Source organism: Symsagittifera roscoffensis, chromosome 6 (assembly GCF_963678635.1).
Source record: "Symsagittifera roscoffensis chromosome 6, txSymRosc1.1, whole genome shotgun sequence".
Classification (NCBI taxonomy): Eukaryota; Metazoa; Xenacoelomorpha; order Acoela; family Convolutidae; genus Symsagittifera; species Symsagittifera roscoffensis.
The window spans coordinates 45,610,914-45,634,063 of NC_087067.1; the positions used below are offsets into that span (position 1 = coordinate 45,610,914).

Sequence of the window (23,150 nt, forward strand, 5' to 3'; positions counted from 1 at the left end):
TCTGGTTTTGTTGAGAGATTTGAGCATGAAATTTCACAAATGTTTAAATATTGTGAAGACTCGATTTTATCAAGATAATTAAGAACATTTTGCAAGTTTTTGATAAACAAAAGGACGCCTCTTCCGCTCGAATTGTGTCTATATAGGTTTTCTGATTAAGAGTCGATGAACGTAGTTCAGACTCTTATATAGGTAGCGATGATTAAGAGTCGATGAACGTAGTTCAACCTCTTATATATGCAGTGTTGGGGTGTTATTAACATCAGTGTTATTTACACTGTTATTAACACATGTTATTAACGTTATTTACACAGCCGTGTTATTAAGTGTGATTTACTTCAGTTTGAAATGCCTGGATCGAACGCTGGTGGAAGGCCCGTGGACGCTATTTGGGAGCATTTTGAACGACTTCCGAGCAACAAGTCCAAATGCAGGGTCTGTGGGCATGAAGCGGCCGCAAATCCTGAGAGGATGAAGAAGCATCATGCCAAACACGCGGATTCTGAGAATCGACCACCGCCCGCAAAGCAGCCCCGAATCACCGATTTTACCGTTTCGACGTCCAAAGACGATAAAGACAAGTTTGATATTTTAGTTGGGCGGTTCTTTTTCGAGAACAATATCGCATTCAACATTGTGGAATCTACAAGCTTTAAAGAGTGGAAAACTGGGCTCCTGCATCTGGATGCAAAGTTGAAAACTTCATCAAGTTGAGCAGAGACGAGCAAGAAATTAGCCAAGGACTCGCTGAACTGATGATCACAATGCTTAAATTGATCCCAAGCACGGCTGGTTTGGAACGGGTTTTCTCAACAATGGGTTTTGTACACTCGGACTTACGTAATCGTCTTGGTTCTGAGAAGGTCACAAAACTTGCATTCTGTTTGCGTTCGCTGAAATCTCAAGACAATTGAATTTTTCGCGAATGAATTCTGTTTTTTGAGTAAATCACAGTTATTAACTGTTAAAAACGTAAATAACGTTAGAAACTCGGGCGAGGGTGTATTAAACCCAACACTGTATATATGTAGAGCTTGGAAATTCAATTTAGTCGACCTCAAATTGTTCTTCAAAATACGCCCGTCACCTGAGAAAATCCTAGATTAGCGCCTGATCTGTTTCCTGGATTAGATTGAGCTTTTCCGAATTGTATTTTGTCCAGGTATATCTTCCAGGTTCCATTGTACTTGACCTAAATATAATGCCGTCGCTTTTGCCCCCTAAGGTCAGGGGTTCGAATCACGGCTGGATATTGTTTTATTTCATTATGTATCCAATTTTTAAAATATTCTCAGTTAACAATTGTTTAGTCGAAACTTCGTTTTTCAGGTCAATTTTTGTCGGCTTAGTTTTTTACAACATGAGTTTTTTGTTCGGCTCAACTACTGTCTGCCCAAAGATTGTCGGCTTTGTTTCCGCTTTGTAAGTTTTTTTTTCCATTGCTAAATTAAAATTCAATTGCGTGCCTAGAAGTTCTGTTTGATAAAAACAGTCATTATGAATGTGTATGGGATTGGGTTTCTTTTTTCGAGACGCTTTGGATTTTTTTGCAAACACTTTTTTTCCTCTTTTCAAAAAAGGGAATCAATGAAAAGAACGCCTACGCCCCTGAGTGTCTGTATACTCCCCTAGTTTCTTCACACTTTACCCCCTGTCTACAGCCTTCGAAAAATCTGTGGGGGAATATTTGAACCATTTTTTTCTCGTTTTCACTAAAATTACCCTCTTTTCTTACATTAAAAAATCAATGGAGATAATGAGTAGTGTTAAGCTCTCAGACACTAGCGGCCACTCACAAGTTGTTCTACACAATACGTTTTTGCACTTGAAAAAGTCTAGTTTTTTGCAAACACTTTTTTTCCTCTTTTCAAAAAAGGGAATCAATGGAAAGAACGCCTACGCCCCTGAGTGTCTGTATACTCCCCTAGTTTCTTCACACTTTACCCCTCTGTCTACAGCCTTCGAAAAATCTGTGGGGGAATATTTGAACCATTTTTTTCTCGTTTTCACTAAAATTACCCTCTTTTCTTAGATTAAAAAATCAATGGAGATAATGAGTAGTGTTAAGCTCTCAGACACTAGCGGCCACTCACAAGTTGTTCTACACAATACGTTTTTGCACTTGAAAAAGTCTAGTTTTTTGCAAACACTTTTTTTCCTCTTTTCAAAAAAGGGAATCAATGGAAAGAACGCCTACGCCCCTGAGTGTCTGTATACTCCCCTAGTTTCTTCACACTTTACCCCTCTGTCTACAGCCTTCGAAAAATCTGTGGGGGAATATTTGAACCATTTTTTTTCTCGTTTTCACTAAAATTACCCTCTTTTCTTAGATTAAAAAATCAATGGAGATAATGAGTAGTGTTAAGCTCTCAGACATTAGCGGCCACTCACAAGTTTTTCTACACAATACGTTTTTGCACTTAAAAAAGTCTCGTTTTTGATTTTTGACTGTTTATTGAAACTTTTTGACATTTTTAGTGGCAACTCTGAGTGTCTGGATTCAATTCTATTTACAGGCTGCGAACCATTTTCTAACCTGTTGCGAGACATTTTCCTTTCGAAGCGGCGACTACCTAATAATTCGTTAGAGAAATGTTACTTCCGTAGGAAAATAGCTCACTATTTTTTTTACCTCTTCTGCCTTATTATAGTAGAGAAAGAATTAAGGTTTTTGGGCAAAATCGTGTTGTTGAAATTGTTCCTTTCATACGGATCAGTATAAACAAATAGTGACAAACACGTACCTCCAGCTTTAGTTGGGCTTTTAACTATACTTTATTGAGACATACGAAAATTTTGTTTCACCTAGTTTTTTTCAACGAACTTCATTTATTTTGTTATTAGTTTTTTATGCTGCTGTTATTGCAAATCTTGCGAAGCTTCGCTTTGCCTCTGCGTTGCGTTCACATTGCAACATCACGCATTTAGCAATTCTAGCCTCCATTTAAGCCATTACATCATGCAAATAACTATAAAACAACTACAGTACTGATTTGGCCTATTCCCAACATATGGTTCTTTCACCTTTTAGGCCCTCAGAAAATAACAGCCCCATAATACAAAAAACGTCTGAAGTGTGTCATTATGCTTCAGGCCTTTAACTTTTTGAAGAGAATGTATTGAATACCACACGAAATACGAGCGTGCAGAAAAAGTGTTGGATAAGTCAAATGCAAAATTCTAGTTTTAGAACTGGATTTAGATTCTAAGCCTATCTTCCACTTCTGTGCAACTTGACATTTGATGTAGAGAAACTTTTTTCGCGTTCTTACAAGGCACAACAATTTTGGGTGGCGAAAACAAATTAACTATTGAGAACAAATTTTTTTTCTCCATAATTAGGAGCTAACTATGTCTTTTTAACATTGCCACGATGGTTGAGACTCAAGAAAGCAAGGACTAGGTTGAGCCTTTGAAAGCAAAAAGCGATTACAAAAGATTTATTTCGATGAAGCGTTTGCTCCGAGAGCACCAGATCGTGTATTCAATCAAAAGTTACATCAATGATAGTGTGTGAGGATTAGCTCTCAGTTGACTTGTACTTTCAGGCTTACCACAAACTGACCAGCTTCGACTGCATTCGTTGTACCACTAGCAATTTGTAGACGCAAATAAACGTCAGAATCGAAAAAAGTTTCACTTTACAGAAAATTTCAGTCGCAAAGGCTGACTAATAACAGAAGGACATTTTCATTTTGATATAACTAAATTTTTGTAGACAAAAATAGACATGTCGTAAACTAGACACGCTGTTAGCCAATCAGAATCGAGATGCGAACACAAGCGTGCGAAATATTTAATTTTCTTGGTTTTATGAAGTGTCTATTTTATGACATGTCTGCTTTTTGCTACGTAACCATGAAAGATGTATCATTGTAGCTCAAAATTGGAAAGCATTTACATTACTAATTTGTCCTATTTCAAACTTGCGGTTTTTTCACATTACAGACCCTCAGAAAATTATAGCCCCCTATTACACACATTCTGAATTGGGCCTTGTATTTTTATACCCTTAAGCTGGAGAAAAAAGACTAGAAAACAACCAGGCATAATTTCCGAAAACAATCAGACGGCTTGCTATAAAAATCACTGATTATACTCATTGACTAAATCGAAGCTTTCGTAATGAGGTTGGGAAGAGCAGAGCTCCCGACTTTTTTGCAGTCTCAGGCACGTGGAAAACTTAAAGTTAATTTTACTTTTTCATGTTTTTACGGATAAATGATGTGTGAGATTTAAACTTTGGAGAATAAATGTATTCAGTTACTTTGTTCAGCTCGCGAATTTGCAATACAATCTGACAAAGCTATATTACTTCAAAATTTGAGTTCAAAAAAGGCATAAGGAAAAGAACTCAGCTCTAACCTCTCAATAGCATACAAAAATGATGTTAAACAAGAAATGTTCGCTTTTTTGTTGTTTCAGTTGGAAAAGTCTCTGAAATGGCCAAAAAATAATTTGCTGGTTCAAAAACAAAACAATAATAAAACCAATTATATTTGATCAAGCGTTATAATGTAATGTACATACTTTTTTATTAAATCGAAAACAAACTAAAAACATTCTAATGTGATTTAAAAATAATGGATATTTCAGGTCTTCGACGTCTAACAGAATGTATTGAATACCAGACGAAATGCGAGCGTGCAGAAAAATGTTTTGCTAAATTTAATCTTAAATTCTGATTTTTAATGCGGGATTTAGATTCTAAGGCTACAAACTGACCAATTTCGACAGCAGGCATCATCGTACATTTCGCAATTTCTACAGCAAATAAACGCCACTGAGCTTTAGCAAGTTTCCCTGTACAGAATATATCAGTCTGGAAGGATAAAAAAAACAGAAATGAAAATGTTCATTTAAATCTGATTAAAGATCTTGTTATTGTTTTTCTTGGGATAGCAAGGAAAAAACGTATGTTTAATTGCGAACTAGATATTTTTCATTAATTACATTTTTTTTCAAATCTTTAAGAAATTAAGTAACGCAACAACTCGCAACAAAAAAAAACAACTCGCAAAAAAGATAATTCGCAACAAGGATATCCGGTTACTGTGCAAGTAGCACACAATGTTCCGATCACAGTCTTGAAAAATTACAACAAATTTTCTCAAACTGGTGTCGTTTTTTTTCTGTATGTTGTGATAAAAAAATCTGAACGAAAAGATAGAAATTAGGTATATTTAAGAGTCATAGTAAAAAAAGTCAATTGGAAAAGAGTTTTTGAAGAAAAATGACTAGAAAATTTTTGGTGAAATTTTTTGAATTTTCAAGTTTTCGTTTCCCAAAAATGCGCTAAAAACCTTAAAAAAAAACTTGACTTGAGTAAAGTTGAGTCTTCACGGCTTAAATTAGGCTCAAATAAGTTATTGCAATTACTAACTATTTTACTAATTAGTTCGAAATTAGACCAAAAACCAAAAATTTCAAATCGGTTTTTCTCGACATTAAAAATTTTTTCAAAATTTTTTAATGTTCGAATTACAACTGAGAGGGTTTTAACATGATATATCACTCAACCCTGTCCGATGATTATTTGTGGTAGCTAATTGTGCGTGCAAAACAAAAAAAACGAAAACATACCGGAATCCAAAGTTCCTCCCCATTTTCAATGGTCGGAACAATAACAGAAAACTCGCAAAAAATGCACCGCGGCAGTGAATTATCGCCAACCTTACACTAAAATTCTTAAGTTATTGGTTAATTTTAAAACTAAGCGAGTTGTCGCTTCCCTGAATTTTTGCGATTTGTCTTTTGTTGAGAGTTATCTTCTGCTGCGAGTTGTGGCGGTATCCAAAGTTAGTTTGATTACAAAAAAAAATGTGACAACTTTTTGGTCGCTTCTCACTTGATTGAAAAAAAAACTTTTTGTGCCTCTAAGGTCTCGCGTTCAAATCCTGGCCGGATCTTGTTTTTCAAAATTTGGAATTCTGCTTTTTATGTCATAAAATATTTCTTGGACAACCACAACTTCATTTTTTTCTTAACCTAATTTCAGAAGTATAACTGTTATTCCAGTTTGAGCATTTTCAAATTTTCTAATTTTTTCAATTTAGTCATAAATTATTGCGTCAGTTGAAAGGCAAAAAAAAAGAAAATTTTAAGCTTTAATACGACTCAAGAGAGGAAAGCCGTATTCTAGGTTGCGTTGATTCTGAAAACTTAATAAGTCTGACAAGTTTTTCTAACATTGAGCTTTTTTCGAGACAAGCGTGTCATGTTTTTTTCGTAAAAGTAGTTTTCTCGACAAACGAATCATATTTTTGTAGATGATTTTTTTTTCGATTTATTGGCATCCGTTTCATTTTTTATCCACTAACTTTGTGATGGTATGTGTTTTGTATTTGAAGTGTTGCGAAGGTTCGCTTCCCTGTGTGTTTTTAATGTTGCCGAAACATTTTAATGAATTTCTAGCTTGTTTATCAGGGCAAAGCCATCCCGAATGTTCCGACGGTCCTTAACTAGCCTCGAATAATTCTTGTCACCAGCGAATTTAGGGGAGCAGATGACGCAACATAAGGTGACTAACTTGATGCAACATCAACCGAAACCCTTTAAGCGAAAAAAGCAAGTTATACAAAATCAGAGTGGGCAAAATAATAAAACAAAAAATGATTTTTACCTGAAGTTAAGTCACTTTAATGAGAAGAAAAACTTAAGCTTTTGAAAGTAAGCCGACAAACGCTCTCAATGTGACTCAATGTTTCCAGAACAAAAATTAATTCGCATCTCAAAATTTAATATAACCTAACATTCGATTTATAAAACTGATTTTATTGTATTAAGACTGGATTAATAGCATGTTTTTTTGATTTAATGAAAACCTAGCGCAAATTGAACTGAAGTGTACTCGATAAATGATTTAGAACACAAAGCCATACCGACAACAGTAACAGGTCGAAATATTTTTCTACCTCAAGTATGTACACTCGCGGTGTAATGACACGTCAATTTGATTTTAACAACAACGAAATTTACTTTTCAAGGTAACTTTCGGTAAAACTGCGAACAGAAAAAGCTCTTAACTCTTTTTTTTTGCTCTTGAAATTATTTGGAATCTATATCCAATTATATAACCTTGACAAGGAAAAGCAAAAGCACAGCTTGATATTCTCATTTTTGGCATTATGTCCCTTGTTTGGTACATGAGGAAACTGACAACAAAACCTGTATTATTAAAATTATCAGTTTTTGTTTTGGTAATTATTTACATTTATTATGACGATTTTCAATTTTCCAAAAACTTGGTTTGGAATTTCCAGAAACAACAAAGTTCCGCATATGCCTTAGAATTAGCTTTGGGAGTTCCAAAAAGTCGGATTCATTATTCTGACCATGACAAAAGTCTTCAGAAACAATTAGTCAACTTAAATGACAACAAAAACGAGACAATTTTTATTTGGAGAGCGATTTGCGATGAACGAGTCGGGGCGATGAAATTAGTGATGGTTTTTGTATACACATTATCCAACAACATAGATTTTGATCAATACAACAGCAACATTAAATGTTTAATAAATGGGGTTTTATCTTCTGATTTTAACAACACGTTTATACATTACGATGAGCCTGGGTTTTCTGTCTTCTGCCCGTTTGAAGTCGAATTGAGCTGCCCTGAAAAAGTTTCGATTCAATTTGGCAATCAAACAGTGACAAATGAGATTGAGATAGAACGTCAATTCCAAAAAATTAGCGGATTAGAGGAGAAGAAAATGTCACTAACTCTGTGCTTGCCGTCGATTACAAGACCAATGGAAACTTTCGAACCTTACCAACTTACAGAGTATTTTGAATACCAGCGTCTTGCGGGCATTGATCGAGTATTGCTCGCAGAACTGAACGAAAACTTCTACAATTTCAGTTTGAATGCTAACTCCAAAAAAGTCCTGCAATTTTATAAAGACAGCGGTTTTCTAGAAACTTACCATGTTTCACTTATGGATAACAAGCGTGATTCATACCGGCTCAGCGATATTACTAAGCGAGCTCAATTTACTTACTGCATGGTCAAAACTGCTTTGATTAGTGACTATGCAATTGTTCACGACTTTGACGAAGTAGTTGGTTTCAACAGCAACACCTACAAAAACCTCCCGGATGCAATTTCAGCCGCAGCTGACAAAAATTACACGTATTCGTCATTTTTTCTCAAAGACGAGCCTATTGCAAGGAAGTGTAATTTTAGCAGCGAAATTGAAGGGGCTTCAAATTTCGTTCTGCTCAAGTCGGAATTATTTTTCCGCGATAGTTTCAATCCAGGCAAATCAATACATTCATCGCAGACATGTCAAATTGCATGGCATCATCATTGTTCTTTGATCAGAAAGGAAAACTCATTCTCTAAATTTGCGAAAAATTATTCCACTGTTCCAGTTAAAAAATTTTCGATATTTTTAGATTTGCATTCAGAAGAAGGAATCAATATTATGAGAAGTTTTCATAGCAGGATTGGAATTCCAGATGATGTGGAAAATTTAGAGGAAATCTGTCATCCTGATCGAACTGAAAAGTTAAATTGGCTTAACAATTTGTCAGAAAAACTACTGGAAAACTGTTTGAAAGTGCTGGAAGCTTTAAATTTACAATGACTAATAGCGATGAACAATTCAGCAAAGATGATTACAAACAATACGAAATGATCATAGCTCGTTGATTACAAAATTTACGTTTATTATGTTTTCGTTATAGTCATTTTTTTAGTGATTGAATCAAAATTCAGATGTGTATTAGTTTTACCCAAGTGGGGAGATATATATGTTTTTCAAGCTATTTAAAATTTAAATTCTTCAAAATATTGGATTGAATACAATTTAGGAATTAAAAACATATGAAAAACTTTGATGTTAATAAGAGTATTCAGTGGCTGTGCAAAGGAAAGCAAAGTTTTTGGACCATATTTTAATTGTAATAATTGAAATTTTCTGAGGTATCTTTCAAGTGCATAACAATTGGTATTCAGCTGCTTAACTAATCGAAAATCACCTTAAAATTTGGTTCATTGCAAAAGTGAATCTGAGCTTTGAAATATTTTTAATTTGGTAGTATTCTAGCGCCTTTTTGCAATCAAGAACTTCAAAGAATAAAAAAAAGCCTGAAAAAAAATTGTTTTTTTTTATTTTTCGTTTTTTTTAGTTAATTTTTTAAAAAAAATGTTCATCATTTTTTACTATGACTGCTGAATATGCTTAATTTCTACTGTTTTGTTCTAACAAACACAGAACTAATCCGATAATAATTTTTCGGTCTAATTATTTAAAATTTTGGTCGGAACAATTTGTGCTACTTGCCGTATTATTTTTAACCGGCTAGCCTTGTTGATTTTATAATTATTTTTTTAAATAGATTTAGTTGTCGTTGTCTTTTATGAAGATTTGTTTATATTTTTTAATACAAGTCTATAGTTGTAATGATTTGCTTGAGCCGTTAAATAATTAAAACTTGGTGAAAATAAACATCTTTTTGATAGTTATGTCACATTTTACGTTACTGAGCGTTATTACTTCATGGCGGGAGACTATTGTGGACTTGAAAAATTACTAAAGCAAAAACGTTGCATGGTTTTGAACTGTCTCTAATCGAAACCTTAAATTAGTAAATACCGATTGTGCAAACAAAACTTGGAATCATTAAAACAAATCAAAAAATTTTTACCTACTTCTTCGACTCATTGCCTGCGTAATTCTCTGAAGGTGACCTGCAAAACCAAAAATGTCAGCCATACAATTCCACTAAAAGACAACAAATTATTCACAACGAAAACTCGTCTTTTGGTGGCGACTAAAAGCGCAGCGATTTGAAACGAGTCAAACAGTCTCTACTTGCCAATGCGCTAACACAAAATGTCGCTTGTAATGAAGTTTTGTCACTCTTACAATTGTCGTTTTTCTGAATTGAACCAGTTGTGTTTTTCGTGTAATCTTCGTTTTCGCTAAATCTTCGCAATTCCAGGCAAAATTTGTACTAGAAAATGTTAAAATGTAGTTTCCTTAAATCGATAATTTGTTTTCAGCAATGTTTGTATTCAGGACTAAGACTTGTGTGAAGTTTACAATTCTGAAATACCTCCAAGCGTTTTTGTAAATGAATATTATTTTGTTTGATAGCCAAATGATGTCATTTTTACTAATGAAAACTCCAATTCTTCTTCTAAAAACAAATGTTAAATGTTTTGCCCAAATTTCTGGAGGTTATACACCTTTGATTAGGCCTAACATTGACTCATTAGATTTTGCGTAAATTTTAGTTGATTAAAATAAACCAAAATGACCCATTTTTGGGGTCAAATTTTGTCCCCAAAAACAGATCATAAAATAATTGCACAATAATAACTTTGGTATATTTTTAGGCAAGTTTGTTTCTGATCATTTTTTGTCTAAAGTAGACTCAATTTGAGAAATACGAGCTTACAGTTTCAAGTTTTGTTAAATTTGTCTGGGTAATTTGAATCAGCACTGCTTTCGGCGACATTTTGTTAGCAGGAAAATCTACCAGGAAATTGTTAGCAGGAAATTCTATTCCAATTCAACCCTTTACCATTTTACCCTATGCCAATCTACGCTACGCCTAAATTAAGCAGGAATGATAACAGCAAAATAGCTTGCCTACAAAGGGTAGGACTCTATGCGATAGGACCACCGGTGACCTTAAACAGAGATAGTTGGCGCAGTTATTTCTGTCCAATTAAAAAATTCATAGAACACAGGGTAAATTGGCATAGGGTATATTGGCATAGGGTAAATTGGAATCGAGTAGATTGTCGTGGATCCGAAATTTTAAATGCCGTTCTGCAAAATGTGTTGTGTGGTTTCGCCCATAGTTTATTTGCAACGTTTGTGATGATGCAAATTGGGCCACACGAATTTTTTCTAGATTAAGCAGGTAGTGCCCATAACCTTAAAAACGCTAACAGATTTATACGTTTCAGATAATATCTGCAAAATCCATTTTAATTTTTTGCTGAAAGCATCTGAAACACTTAGCAAAAGCTTTTATCGTCTTTTTAGTCGCATATAAGATATTTCAGTTTATGCTTGCAATTTATAATCTAAATGCACAAAAATGCGCAAAAATTTCAAATTATTTGAATTTCATGGTAAAATGTTCAGCATTTTTAGGAGTTGGCGTAACAACGTTATATGAGCCACAGACGTTATATGAGCACAACATTATTAAACAGAAAACAACACACTTCAAAACTTAGTTTATCGTTTTACAGTAGTTTGCTTTCATGCGTTTTAAAAGATTATTTTTGATAACGTATAATTTATCAATCATTTGTACATTTTTCTCGTCAAAACTCATTACAGCATTGGTACATTTTTCTTTAAATGTTTTCACATAATGTAAGAAAAAAAAGCAAAAATGAGCAGCGGTGAACAAAGCAACTCGAACGCTTCTGTTCTGTTACCCATAGTTCAGCCAGCTGACATCAAAGAGTTCACGCAAGGCGTGTTCTTTTTCCAGGAATTGAACCCAAAAGCAAGACATTCCTTCCATCCTGCCAGGGCTAAGAAGACGACTATTCCTGTTAATACTGTGTCGCCACATCCAAAGTTCTTGGCTTATTTCAACAAGACAGAAATTGGCAGGCGCAAAGGTATGATTAATGGATTCGATGCCGCTTACGTCCATTCTTGGCACCACACTGCTGTATACCCCCCCCCCCCCCACCAACCAAATTATTTAATTAGATTTTTTTCAGCTTCTGTCTCGCTAGAAAAATGAAGCAATTTTTCAGCGCTAATTTAGCGATAATCGATCGATAAAAAATTTGCATTTTTCCTGCGCTAGATTAGCGAAAAAACATTGATAAAATTCGCTATTAACGCAAGTTCATCGATGGCGATCTTTGTTTTTTTTCATCACTAATTTTCAATATGAGCCCAACCCGGGTACTTCAATGTGTTTCTAAGCCGATATTTTTCAGGTCTCGACAGTCTGACCCCAAATGAACTAGCCCAGGTCAGTTCGAATCTTCCGATCGATCTCCAACAGGAACTTCTAAACGACGACGACGGAGGGGAGAGCGATGAGTTCCGAAACTCGCAGAAGTTCAAGTTCGAACAGTGCAAACAAGCTGCTTTTAACCTGTTGATGAAGGTCGCTTTCACTCTCGACACTTTTGATGAAGATGAACAAACTGTGACTGAAGAACTAGAGTCGCTATTGGCTGAGAATTTGGACCAATTGAGTGCCAATACAGCTTATGAGAAGCGAGAGTGGCAAACGCAAGCTTACAAGGTTCAACAGTTCCTAGATTTATGAGTTTTTTTTCAATATGATTGAGTCAACGTAGGGCTAAAGTTAATGAAACTGATTGAGGCAGAACACTTTATGAGTTGTTTCAGGGTACCGAAACGTTCTTTATAAAATTTATTGAGCAACTAAGCAACTTTAGACAGATGGACGTTAACATTGACAGCAAACGAGGTTCAAACTACATTCAAAAGACTTAGTAGAATGTTTTACCAACTTAGGATGTGTTTTAAAATACCTATTGATAAGCTTGTATGAAAAATATTTTAAAGCAATGATGCAATACGGCTTTTTTTTCCTGCTGCTAAAGACATCAAGACGGCTCATATCAAGGCAAAGCCCTGAATGCTTCGACCGCATTTTAAGGTCTATGGAGTAGTGCTCACTTTTGAAAATGGATGACATACAAAATAATGAAAAAAAGCAGAATTCTGTTCCGAGTTTTTTTCTAAATCGTCCCACATGTGCTATCTAAAGTATAAATGATTTTTTTTCGCTTTTAGCGAACTATTAAATAGGCCAAATGGTTTGGCTTTTTTTCAATTTGGAACGATTCTTAAGACGAATTAAATCTCCGCTTACACGTTGATAGCACAAAATATATTGCGAGTTAATTGTCGCAAATTGGCCAAATTGGCAATTTTTAGACCCCATAACTTCAAGAACAATGAGCACAGGTGATATCTATTTTTGAATTTGAGCTGAAGAGAACAAAACTCTTTGAATGATATTAAGAAGCTTTGTCAAAAAGTGCAAGTAAAAAAGTTGCAAATTGTCTGGAGAGAAAAAAACACCCCGAGAACAATTATTCTGACATTTTTTTTTTGAAAATACTTGGAACAAAAACTAATTAAGTTTAATTTTTTAACTAGCTGTTGCTGACAGAATGGTTTTATATCATTCGAAAAATACTGTTGTCTTAAGCTCAAAATTGAAAAAAAAAATATTTTGCCTGTGATAATTTTTAAAAAGTTTGAAAATTGCTAATTGGGCCAATTTGGGACAACTGCGTTTCGTGATATTGACGCGTAAACAGAGATTTAATCCGTCTCAAACATTGTTCTAAATTGAATTGAGTCTTGCCATTAGGTCAATCTACTTTCCTGCAATATGCGAATTGTGTCACTTTGTACTTAACATAGCATTTGGATGTTGGTCAAAAAATCTCGAAAAGCTTTTTTTTTCTTCGAAAACTCCATCTTTTTTTTTAAAGCGAGCACTACTCTATAGACACTAAAAGGCACTGGGAACATTCAGGGCTTTGCTCTGATACAAGCAGTGTTGTTCTGATTAATAATGATAATTTTAGGATGAAGCTGCTGCTGTGGAGCGTGAAAGTGTCGACATGCACACTCCCTCGGTGTTCCAGGCACCCTCTACATCTGAGTCAGCCAAGATGGCAACATCGCCTCTCAATCCACAGGGAACACTCAGAACACCCGTTCCTCCTCTGAACTCCGTAACTAACATTGCACTTATGTTTATATAGAGAGAGTTGCAAAAAGTTGGAAGAAGGTCGAGAGTACTGACCTTCCCTCAGACATTTTCAACGTAGCTTCTGAAGTTGAGTTGATAAACTCTCCTCCTTCAAATTGAACATTGCTAAACTGTATAAACACCTGTAGATGAAAAAAAAAACAGAATTAATTATAAAGATCAAATGACCTAATTGAGAAAAATTTTGCATGCTTAAGCTAATTTTCCAGACAAAGTATGTCTCAAGATCCTCCAAAATTTGGAACCTTTTGCAAATTGTTATAGTTAATGCCAAAAAATTGACCTCGAGTAGTTAAATGGGACAAATTATACCATTTTAGGTTAATGATAAACATTAAATGAACTTGAACGTTAACAATTTATTCCGGCTGAAGAGAAAACCAAAACCACATCAGCTCGTCGCAGGGCATGCACCTTGAAAATCCGTTGGCGTATGAACTTCATTTTGAATCAAATGCTTGTTTTAATTTAATAATGCTAAGCCAAAAAAATCATTTACCGAGATATCGATATATATCCTGTACTTGTTTTTTTTTTCAAATAAAAACTAGACTCCAAAAATTCGCCTTGCCTTGTTTGGGCGTTTGCTATCTGTGAAAATTCAAGCACATAACAGTTTTTTCTTTCTTTTTTTTCAGAAAAAGCCATTTGGGAATGCCTTTCAAGCCAACAAATCGCGAGCGCCTTCTTTAGTTCCAGTTCAGCAGATGGCGACCATTGTGAATGATGCCGTCAGTCTTGCTGGATCCGAGAACCAAGACACTCTCGGGCCCCTGCCGACAGCCAACTCGATGAGCAAAATCAAAAGTAATTAATTAAGAAGTAATAAATTGGTTCACAGGAAGTCAATGGTTCTTCGAGTGACGTAGCATATTTTTCGTGTAATGACTATGATTTTTTTTTTCGTCTGATTACTATGTTTGAACGAATCTTTTGCGTTATTTTCATAATATATCGTTTTTATTACTGAAAATTATTACGCTCTTTATGGGGATCAGAAACAGGTCGCAATACCTGACAATCTCTAACCACATGTTTGAATTTATGAAAACGATTAAATATTATTGTTTTTCTCGAATCAAGTGGAATTTTACTGTTAAACGTTTGGTAATATTTGGGTTGGTTTTGCATATTGCATCTTTCGTTTGATGACTGATTTCATTATTTTCAGGTGCGTTCCGTGGCTCTTCGCGACAGAGGACAACTTCGGGTTCGGACGAGAGCGAGACTGGCAGTCGGAGATCCCGAATGAGCACGAGGAGTGGAAACAGAAGTGGTCATTTGGCCGGACATTCCACCCCTCCAGGTGGGAACCCAAGTCCAAATTTATGCAGAAGCTAATTTTGTGCGACGATTTGTAGCATTGTTTCTATTCCTATGATAGGATCCTTCCTTTTGTTACTTTTGACTGTGATACTGTAACTTTGTTTTCGGTTTCAATTCAGTTTTTGCTATCAATTCGGCGGTTTTTGTAGTCCGATTAAACTACAAACCGTCGCTCCGTAGCAAAAAAGGAGAGGTGCAAAAAGGAGAGTATTAATATCCTGATTGTAACTTTACTAACTTTGAACATTTTTAACCCTTTAATCGACCTAAGAAGTTTGGATCATAATTTCGGCTTAGAGGCCTCAGATTGCATTCTTTGATGAAGGAAAAAAATGCTATCATAAGATGGTCGGACTTAAAGGGAGATTCGACCCCCTCAGAGGTTCGAAACTACAAGAATTTGACCCCTCGTCTTGCTACAATTTTACGATTTATACCTTGTCGGCCGACCGAGCTTAAAATTTTCCAAAAGGCATCTTCGGTGCCAGTATTTAATATTTAGTTTTAAAGGGGTAGCGTACGCCAAAATTTGAAATTTTTGGTCAAAACGTGTTCTGAGAGAGTTCGGAAGATTAATTTGGACGACCTAAACAATGGATCGACAATTGTTTGAAAATGTTTTGGAAATCCCCCATCCCATTAGAAAAAAAAACTGAATCGGCTCTGTACATCTGCGTCATTTTAAAGTGGAGGTGGGCACAAAACGTTTTAAAAGTTTTAAGTGCTTTGTTGCTGAGTCGTAAGTTTTGTTGCATAGCTAATTCAAATTTGAAATATTTTGTCTTGCTCGAATGTTTTTCTATAAATAAACTTTTTTTTCAAGGCAATCCGAGGCAAACTTATGAAAATTTTAGTAAGATATAATTAGCTTTATTTGATGGTTTTTTTTATGGATAAATCCGTTTTGACTAATAGTTTTCAAGGCTAATTTTGCAATTAATTATAATCTCTTTTTTGTGAGAAGCTCAAAAATTTTTTGCCTATGAAACTTCAATTTTCAAAGTAGCTACTAATTTCAAAATTTTGGTTGTAAACCCATTAAATTAATGTTTTTGTATATCTAATTTTTTAATTTAGTTCTTCGCCGACTAAGAGCAAACGGTTTGTAAAATTTTGTGTCGATGATTCTATTTTGGTCAATGTGATGTTTTCTTGTAATTGATAACTGATAAATCGAACCCTCGATTTTTCTTCTCTGTTTTCAATTTCTAATTATCTGGCGTTGAAAATGTGTGAAGACTCAATAAAGCACGGTTAATTTTAATAAGTTCGGGACAGAAAATATGCACGATTAATTAATTTTGGGTTAAGTACCAACAGAAAAAAAAACACCTCTAGCAGTGTGCTTCTTTAGAAAAATCGCGAACTTGTAATGTAACGTGCAGAGGTTGATCTTTTATAAAGATAATGTAAAATACAAGGGCGGATATAATATTTCTGGGACCTACTTAACAATCTACCCCCTCCTCTTCCAAGAAAGGGGGAGATTGTAAAGTAGATCAAAATGGTAGATCAAAATGGTCGATTTTTCCACCAATCAGAATGCAGCAAAATTCGACTTCTCAATACAAGCTCTAGTGCTAATTTACTGTATTTATTTATCGGGGTGGAGATTCTTTAGGTGATACCATAGGGGGAGGGGGATTGTTAAGTAGATCAGATTTCTGCTATATAGCCTCTATTCAAGAAATCAAATGTTTTAATTATTCGATGCATCGTATTGTGCTAAAACTATTGTAGTGCTTGACAAATTATGATAAAAGGCCGCAATTTTTTTTATTTTGGCGCCCATAAGGCAATGAGAAAAAAGGAGGATGCAGGGGGAGTTCTATCTAGCTCCGCATATCCGCCCTTTTAGTTATACACTCAAATATATTTAAAAAAATCATTAAAAAGTTATAATATATACCACCATTGAATTGCTCTAGAACAAATGTTGATCGTCTGCTTCTCTCTTCTTTCCAATTGATGCCGTAGATCTTAGAAAAATGAAACAGATTTCTAAAACGTCGTTGACTGCTCCATATTGAATTGATATCTTTCTTTTGATTTTTTCACTTCGTCTGCTGGAATGTTCTAGAGGAAATAATGACGGTATGCTTCTTTCTACTATATCATTGATATTCTAGCCGCTGAAGAGACATCGTGGCAAAGTTATTGGAAAAAAATAAACTGCCAGGGGCGGATTTAGGAGAAAGGGGTGGAAGCGGACACCCTCCTCCTCCCTCTGGGATTCGACCCCCTGTCGACCCAAAGGGTCCCCCTTTGTACTATTTTGATATATCCATTTTTGGTGACGGACACTAAAAATTTTCTTAAATCGATTTTGGCGCCAATATATAATAATTTTGAGGGTGGAGCGCGCGCCGTAAAAACGTGATTTTTTGGTCAAGCCTTTTTTGGCCTGTTTTTTCAAAATTTTGCTTGCGGCGCAGAAAGTTTGGCCAAAACAGAGTCTTTTTAATGCATTGGAATGGATTTGACAGGGCTGGAAAAATCAATTTGGTCAGCCTAAAAAAAGTCTTCCAAAATTTATTGAAAACCCTCCACCCTCGAGAAAATCCTAGATCCGCCCCTGAAACTGGCCATTTTATTCATTTTTCTTATTACATTACATCACAATATATTCCGTACTGTCGAGAAATGGATTGCAAACAATTTTATACAGATAATGTATCATAAACCTTAAAAAAATCGATTAAAAGTTGGTTTGATGCAAATAGTGACAGATGTTAATGGAATGTTCTAGAACAAATAGTGACGGTGTGCTTCTCGTTGGAGTCCAAAGAGTGTGAAGAGAAGGGATGGATAGTTCACTCTGCAGCCGACTCCAGTGCGGAGGACAAAAGGTACACTGCTGTGTTGATCTACAAGATGATCCATGCATCGGGGGAGAAGATTAGAGATCAGGATTTCATCGAGGAGAAGGAGGGCAGGGGTGACAACGGGGTGCAGATCGATTACTGGGGCAACAAAAAGGTAAAGGCGTGGAATTGAGACCCTAATAAAAAGCCACTAGGCATGGAAGTATCTAGAATTTTATCGAGGGGGGTTTTTCAAAAAATACTCAGAAACTTTATTAATTTTTGGTCGGGCAAAATTGATTTTCCGATGGCTTCCAAAACACCATAAAGACTCTTTCTTTCTTATCTTTTTGCGCAGCTTCCTAAAAAAAAAGCCGGAAAAACTGTTTCTTCCCACTTTTTAGAAGCGTTGGACCAATAAATGGCGCACCCTTTTCAAAATTAGTACATATTGGCGCCAAAGAAAAACTTATGGCCGGTGGCCTGAAAAAGTCATGAAAATGGACCTTTTGTGTCCGCAAGCCAACTGGTGTTCCTTTACCCTAAATCTGCCCTGCCAAAAGATTGTCCCCCTAAATTGATCAATCGAATTGCTCCCCTGAAGTTGAAAAAACAGTGATTTTAACGGCTCTTTTCCAGTTTAAACCTCCTCGTAAAATTACGTAAAGTTAATTAAAAACTGTTGATACGGCAGTTTGCATGTCAGAAACCTTGTGAAAATATATTCACTTGTTCACGCTGACACATTTAAAAAAAATTTAGAACACCGAAAGTATAGGCTTTTGTAAATTGAGTTTCACAAAAACTCATGGGGGACTAGAAAAGTGCCAATTTAACGCTCAAACCGCTAAACTCGGTGGAACCTGATCTAAACTACATTTTATAATTGGATAAATTAAATGTTTTACCACTGTAAAATATTTCATATTAACCAATCATAATCCATCTAACTAACAACCCACTTATTTGTAAGTGCTGAAATTACTTGTAATTTCAGCACCAGAGAGATTTGAATTTAACTTAAGAATTAGTTGCCTCTCCGAGAGAACTTCAGCAGCCGCAATAAACCAGTATACCCTAGATCAATTGAGCCTAGCAGAGACTAGTTAAACACCCTGAGACTAGTAAGTATAAGAGTAAGATTAGGATCGGTATTAGACTAAGAAGTTGCACGAATCTATCCGGCTGAAAATAAGATAGCGTGACGAGCAGACGGTGTACCCTATCCGAAATTACTCTATGAGTTAACCACTTCGCTTATAACTCATCTGGTGCGACCATAAGTCTCGAATAAGACCTTAATAGCTTAGAGCTAACAAAAAATAGATTAGAAATTAGACAAAACATTTTCAAAATGTTATACGGTAATATTTTAATGGAAATGTCTCTACGACTCAATAGATCAGAGCCGATATTCCGAACGATAATAGAATTACCCGGAATTGGAAGAAGACCTCGGACAAGAGACGACATACGACAAAGTAGAAACTTACCATTTAGTTATATGATTGTACGGCAAAAGCCAACACAAAGTTTTGTATTTAGATTCTTATTAGCAATGAATTTAGATTTTCATTAGCAAACATAAAATTTTGAAGTAAATCTTCATGATCATTTCAGGCGCTAAACAAAATTATTAATGTACAATAACGATTGATAAAAAGATCTCAGATCGTTTTCTTAATTTCTGCTGTATTATATAAAACATATTTGAAAAATAATTATTTAAAAATAAAAATAAAAATTAGTAGCATGACAATAAATTGTTTGTAATCATAAATCATTCGTTGTCCCAGCTCCATCACCTAAACATAACAGCAATCATAAGCTCACTAATATCATTAAAGAACTAAATCTTTTATTCAATAAATTTAAATCATTTTAAACTTAAATTCACTCAATTTTTAAAATCAGATCATCAAGGCTTATCCTTGGATCTTAATAAATTTTCTATCTCAATAAAATTAAAACCTGAGCATCAAGGCCTATCCTTGGATCAACAGAACAATGTTGTTCTCCCCCACCCACTTAGCAAGTGTCTAACGACCTCAAACGTCGATTCACTACCCAACCTTTTCAAAAGACCCAGGACTAATGGAAATTTTAAATAATACTAACCATTCAAATTAGGCTAAACAGTGAAGAACTTCGGTTATTCATCCTTCACTTGAACCCTCCTCTTACCAGACCCAGGATAGATCTTAGACTTGGTAAGTTTAAAACAGTATCTAACGAACTACTTGCGTTATACCTAATTATACCTGAACCTTGTGGATCGATTTACTATTCTCCAACCCTTGAACACAATCACTACCCCTAAGTAAGATTAAGTAAGTTAACACCTTAGCTTAGACTAGCCACGAAGAGTAAAAAATCATAGTCCGGAATCGATATACTTTTCTCTCCAACCTTGAACAAAAAGATAAGACCCAGGTTAAGCTAACCAAAAAAAATTGTAAGGACTAACAGTCTAAGGAAATAGAAATAACTAACAACTTCTTGCATCCCTCATCCTAAACCTTATGTTATTCAAAAACTTAGGAAATAAACAAGCAATCCTTTTACACAACTGTGAAATAGATAACAAAAAATACGATCTTGTAATCACACCTCATACACAAACAGTTGGATACATTAGAACAAAACGACAAACAATAAAAAGAAAAATTATAAACAAACAAAGACAAATCACACGAAAAAGATTTTCAAAAAATAGAAACGCATTTTCTGAATCAGAAGCCAGCAGTTTAGATGAACTCTACAAATTAAAAGAATCAGTTGATAAAAATTGTCCCATCCACGATCAATTATATTTTTCCGACTCAGAAACAACTTCAAATTCATCAAAAAGAGGAAAAAGAAGAATAAAAAAGCAATACAAACACAAACCAGTACACTTGTATAACTGGAATCAACCAATTAGACACATCGATAGTTATATATTAACAGTCATCAAACGAAAAAAATGAGCCACACTCAAAGTGACGATAGTCCAGATGATGAAGCAGTTTACCCCTTTCTTATAGATTCACCCGACGATAGAGGTCAACATGATTTTTGCAAGAACTTACTCGTAAATTTGTTTGAACCCGGAATCAGTCCATGCAAAGCAGAATTCTCAAGTGTAAAAATCAAAAGACAAATTATTGAACATTATTTGAAAGACATATGTTATCTACCACAATAATATGGAATCTACACCATAGAAGTCAGCACACCCAATACAGCCCATCGCAAATATATAATCCAAACAGACGATATTGAATTAGAATTTTCAAAAGTATTCCTAGAATATATCAAAAGCATACAATATCATAATTCACAAAGAGCAAACTCCATATTCACTAACGAAGTTTTTGCAATAATATATACTTATATATCTATATTAGAAAAAACAGAATTTCAAAGTATCTCACCAACTGAAACATCCAAACATACAAAAGTACGAAATGAAATCGCATTATTTTCAACATTTCTACATATAATTAAAGAAAATTTCACTAAAGATGATGTTTCACAACACACTAAACATGATTTACAAAAGATTTTAGCATGGTTCAAAATAGATTATTTCACCCACAATTTAGATTTAATTTCACAAGCAAGAAAAAATTTCAGACCTCAGAATACAAATGACGACACTTTCCTTTCAGAACAATCAGACTACGTTTGGGACCCTGAATGGTCTCATCCTACAATGATAAACATCCCACAATCTATCTCAAGTCAAGCAATAAGTACAATATCTTATCACAGAGATTATGTAAAAGTAATACCATTAACCATTGATGCAACACCATTAAACTATAATACATTCTTACCTGATACACGAAATAACAGTTTAAATTCGACCGTCATACATAACGAAAACCTTAATGGAACTAGAAATCTTACACAACAAGATATTCAAACACCATCACACATCATAAATGAAGAAATCGTTCAAACAACAACAACTACACAACAAAGTATTTCACCAATACAACCAAATTTGACAACACCAAGAAATACAAATACTTCATTGGCACAAGTAACCTTACAATCAACCGTTAAACTATTCCAAAATATTCACATATGGATTATCAAACGTATAGACCAATGACAATACCGTCAAAAACACGAAAACCATTCACAAGAAACACCTTTGCAGAACACAATTATAATTATGCTCACAAACTAAGAACAAACCAACCTCCCCGAAAAAATACACAAAATTTTAATCACGTATGTTCCAATTATTGGAATCTCCCGAAAACATCGACCAATTCAGTAAGTTTTCCAGATAATCCACAACCTACACAGGATTATAGTGAAAATTACCCATTCTCTCAACAAAATAATAATAATCAATATACACCATATAATACAAACTATTTATCATCTGATAAAGACGACTATCATCAACCAGATATTTTTTCAGCATACACTGAAGAATATCGCACACAAAGACCACGACAACCTCAACCACCTCGAAATATAAAAATTTACCCACAAAATCCAACAGATATACAAAATCCACAACAAATGCATATACAAAACCCATTTAACACACAATCTTTCCAACCAATACAACCACAAAACCCAATGTTAATGCAGTCTTATCAACCAACTCAAATGCAAAATGAAATACCGCTTCCATATTACCTTCAGCAACACGAAATAACAAAAAATCAACTTTCAAATTTTTCGCAAATGCCAAATGCCGCAGAATCACTACAGATGACAATGAATCCATACCTCATGGGTGGATCATCAATAACATCCAATAAACCACTGATGGTATTCACAGGAACAGATTCTGAATATTCTGTAGAAGACTATTTAAATGCAGTAACAGCAAATTTGATTTTAAATATAGGACCTGAACCAATTAATACGCCACTACATCAAAACTGGATACATCGACGCACAGAGTTGATACAAACAACTTTAGACGGCGCAGCCCAAAAATGGTTTTCAGTATTGCCTATAGAAATAAAATCAAATTGGAAAAGGTTTACACAAGAATTTTCAAAAATGTTTGACTCCGAAAGAAAGAAACAACACCAAAGAGTTTTATGTAATGAAATTCGCAGATTACCAAATGAAACTATCAAACAATTAGCAGTACGTATCGAAACACTAGTTCGAAAAGCATATTCACTTAATACACATGACTACAAAAACACAAAAATGACAGAAATTTTAATGATGACCTTAACACCTCAATTAAGGAAAATAGCAATAAAAAAGAGAGCATCTCATCCTTCCTCAATTCGAGAACCAGAC

At 34.7% G+C, this 23,150-nt stretch overlaps 1 protein-coding gene across 1 annotated transcript in view; it reads left to right on the top strand.

Annotated features, from left to right (window-relative positions):
• Nucleotides 1-11,225: 11,225 nt before the first annotated feature.
• The window catches only part of LOC134847868 (uncharacterized), a gene marked incomplete at its 3' end in the record, with an annotated part of 32,012 nt that continues 20,087 nt past the window's right edge, over nt 11,226-23,150 (top strand). Inside the window, 7 exon segments of the mRNA XM_063865121.1 lie at nt 11,226-11,596; nt 11,927-12,240; nt 13,565-13,714; nt 14,391-14,559; nt 14,924-15,058; nt 16,156-16,179; nt 17,828-18,057. Coding sequence (XP_063721191.1) covers nt 11,362-11,596; nt 11,927-12,240; nt 13,565-13,714; nt 14,391-14,559; nt 14,924-15,058; nt 16,156-16,179; nt 17,828-18,057 — 1,257 coding nt within the window.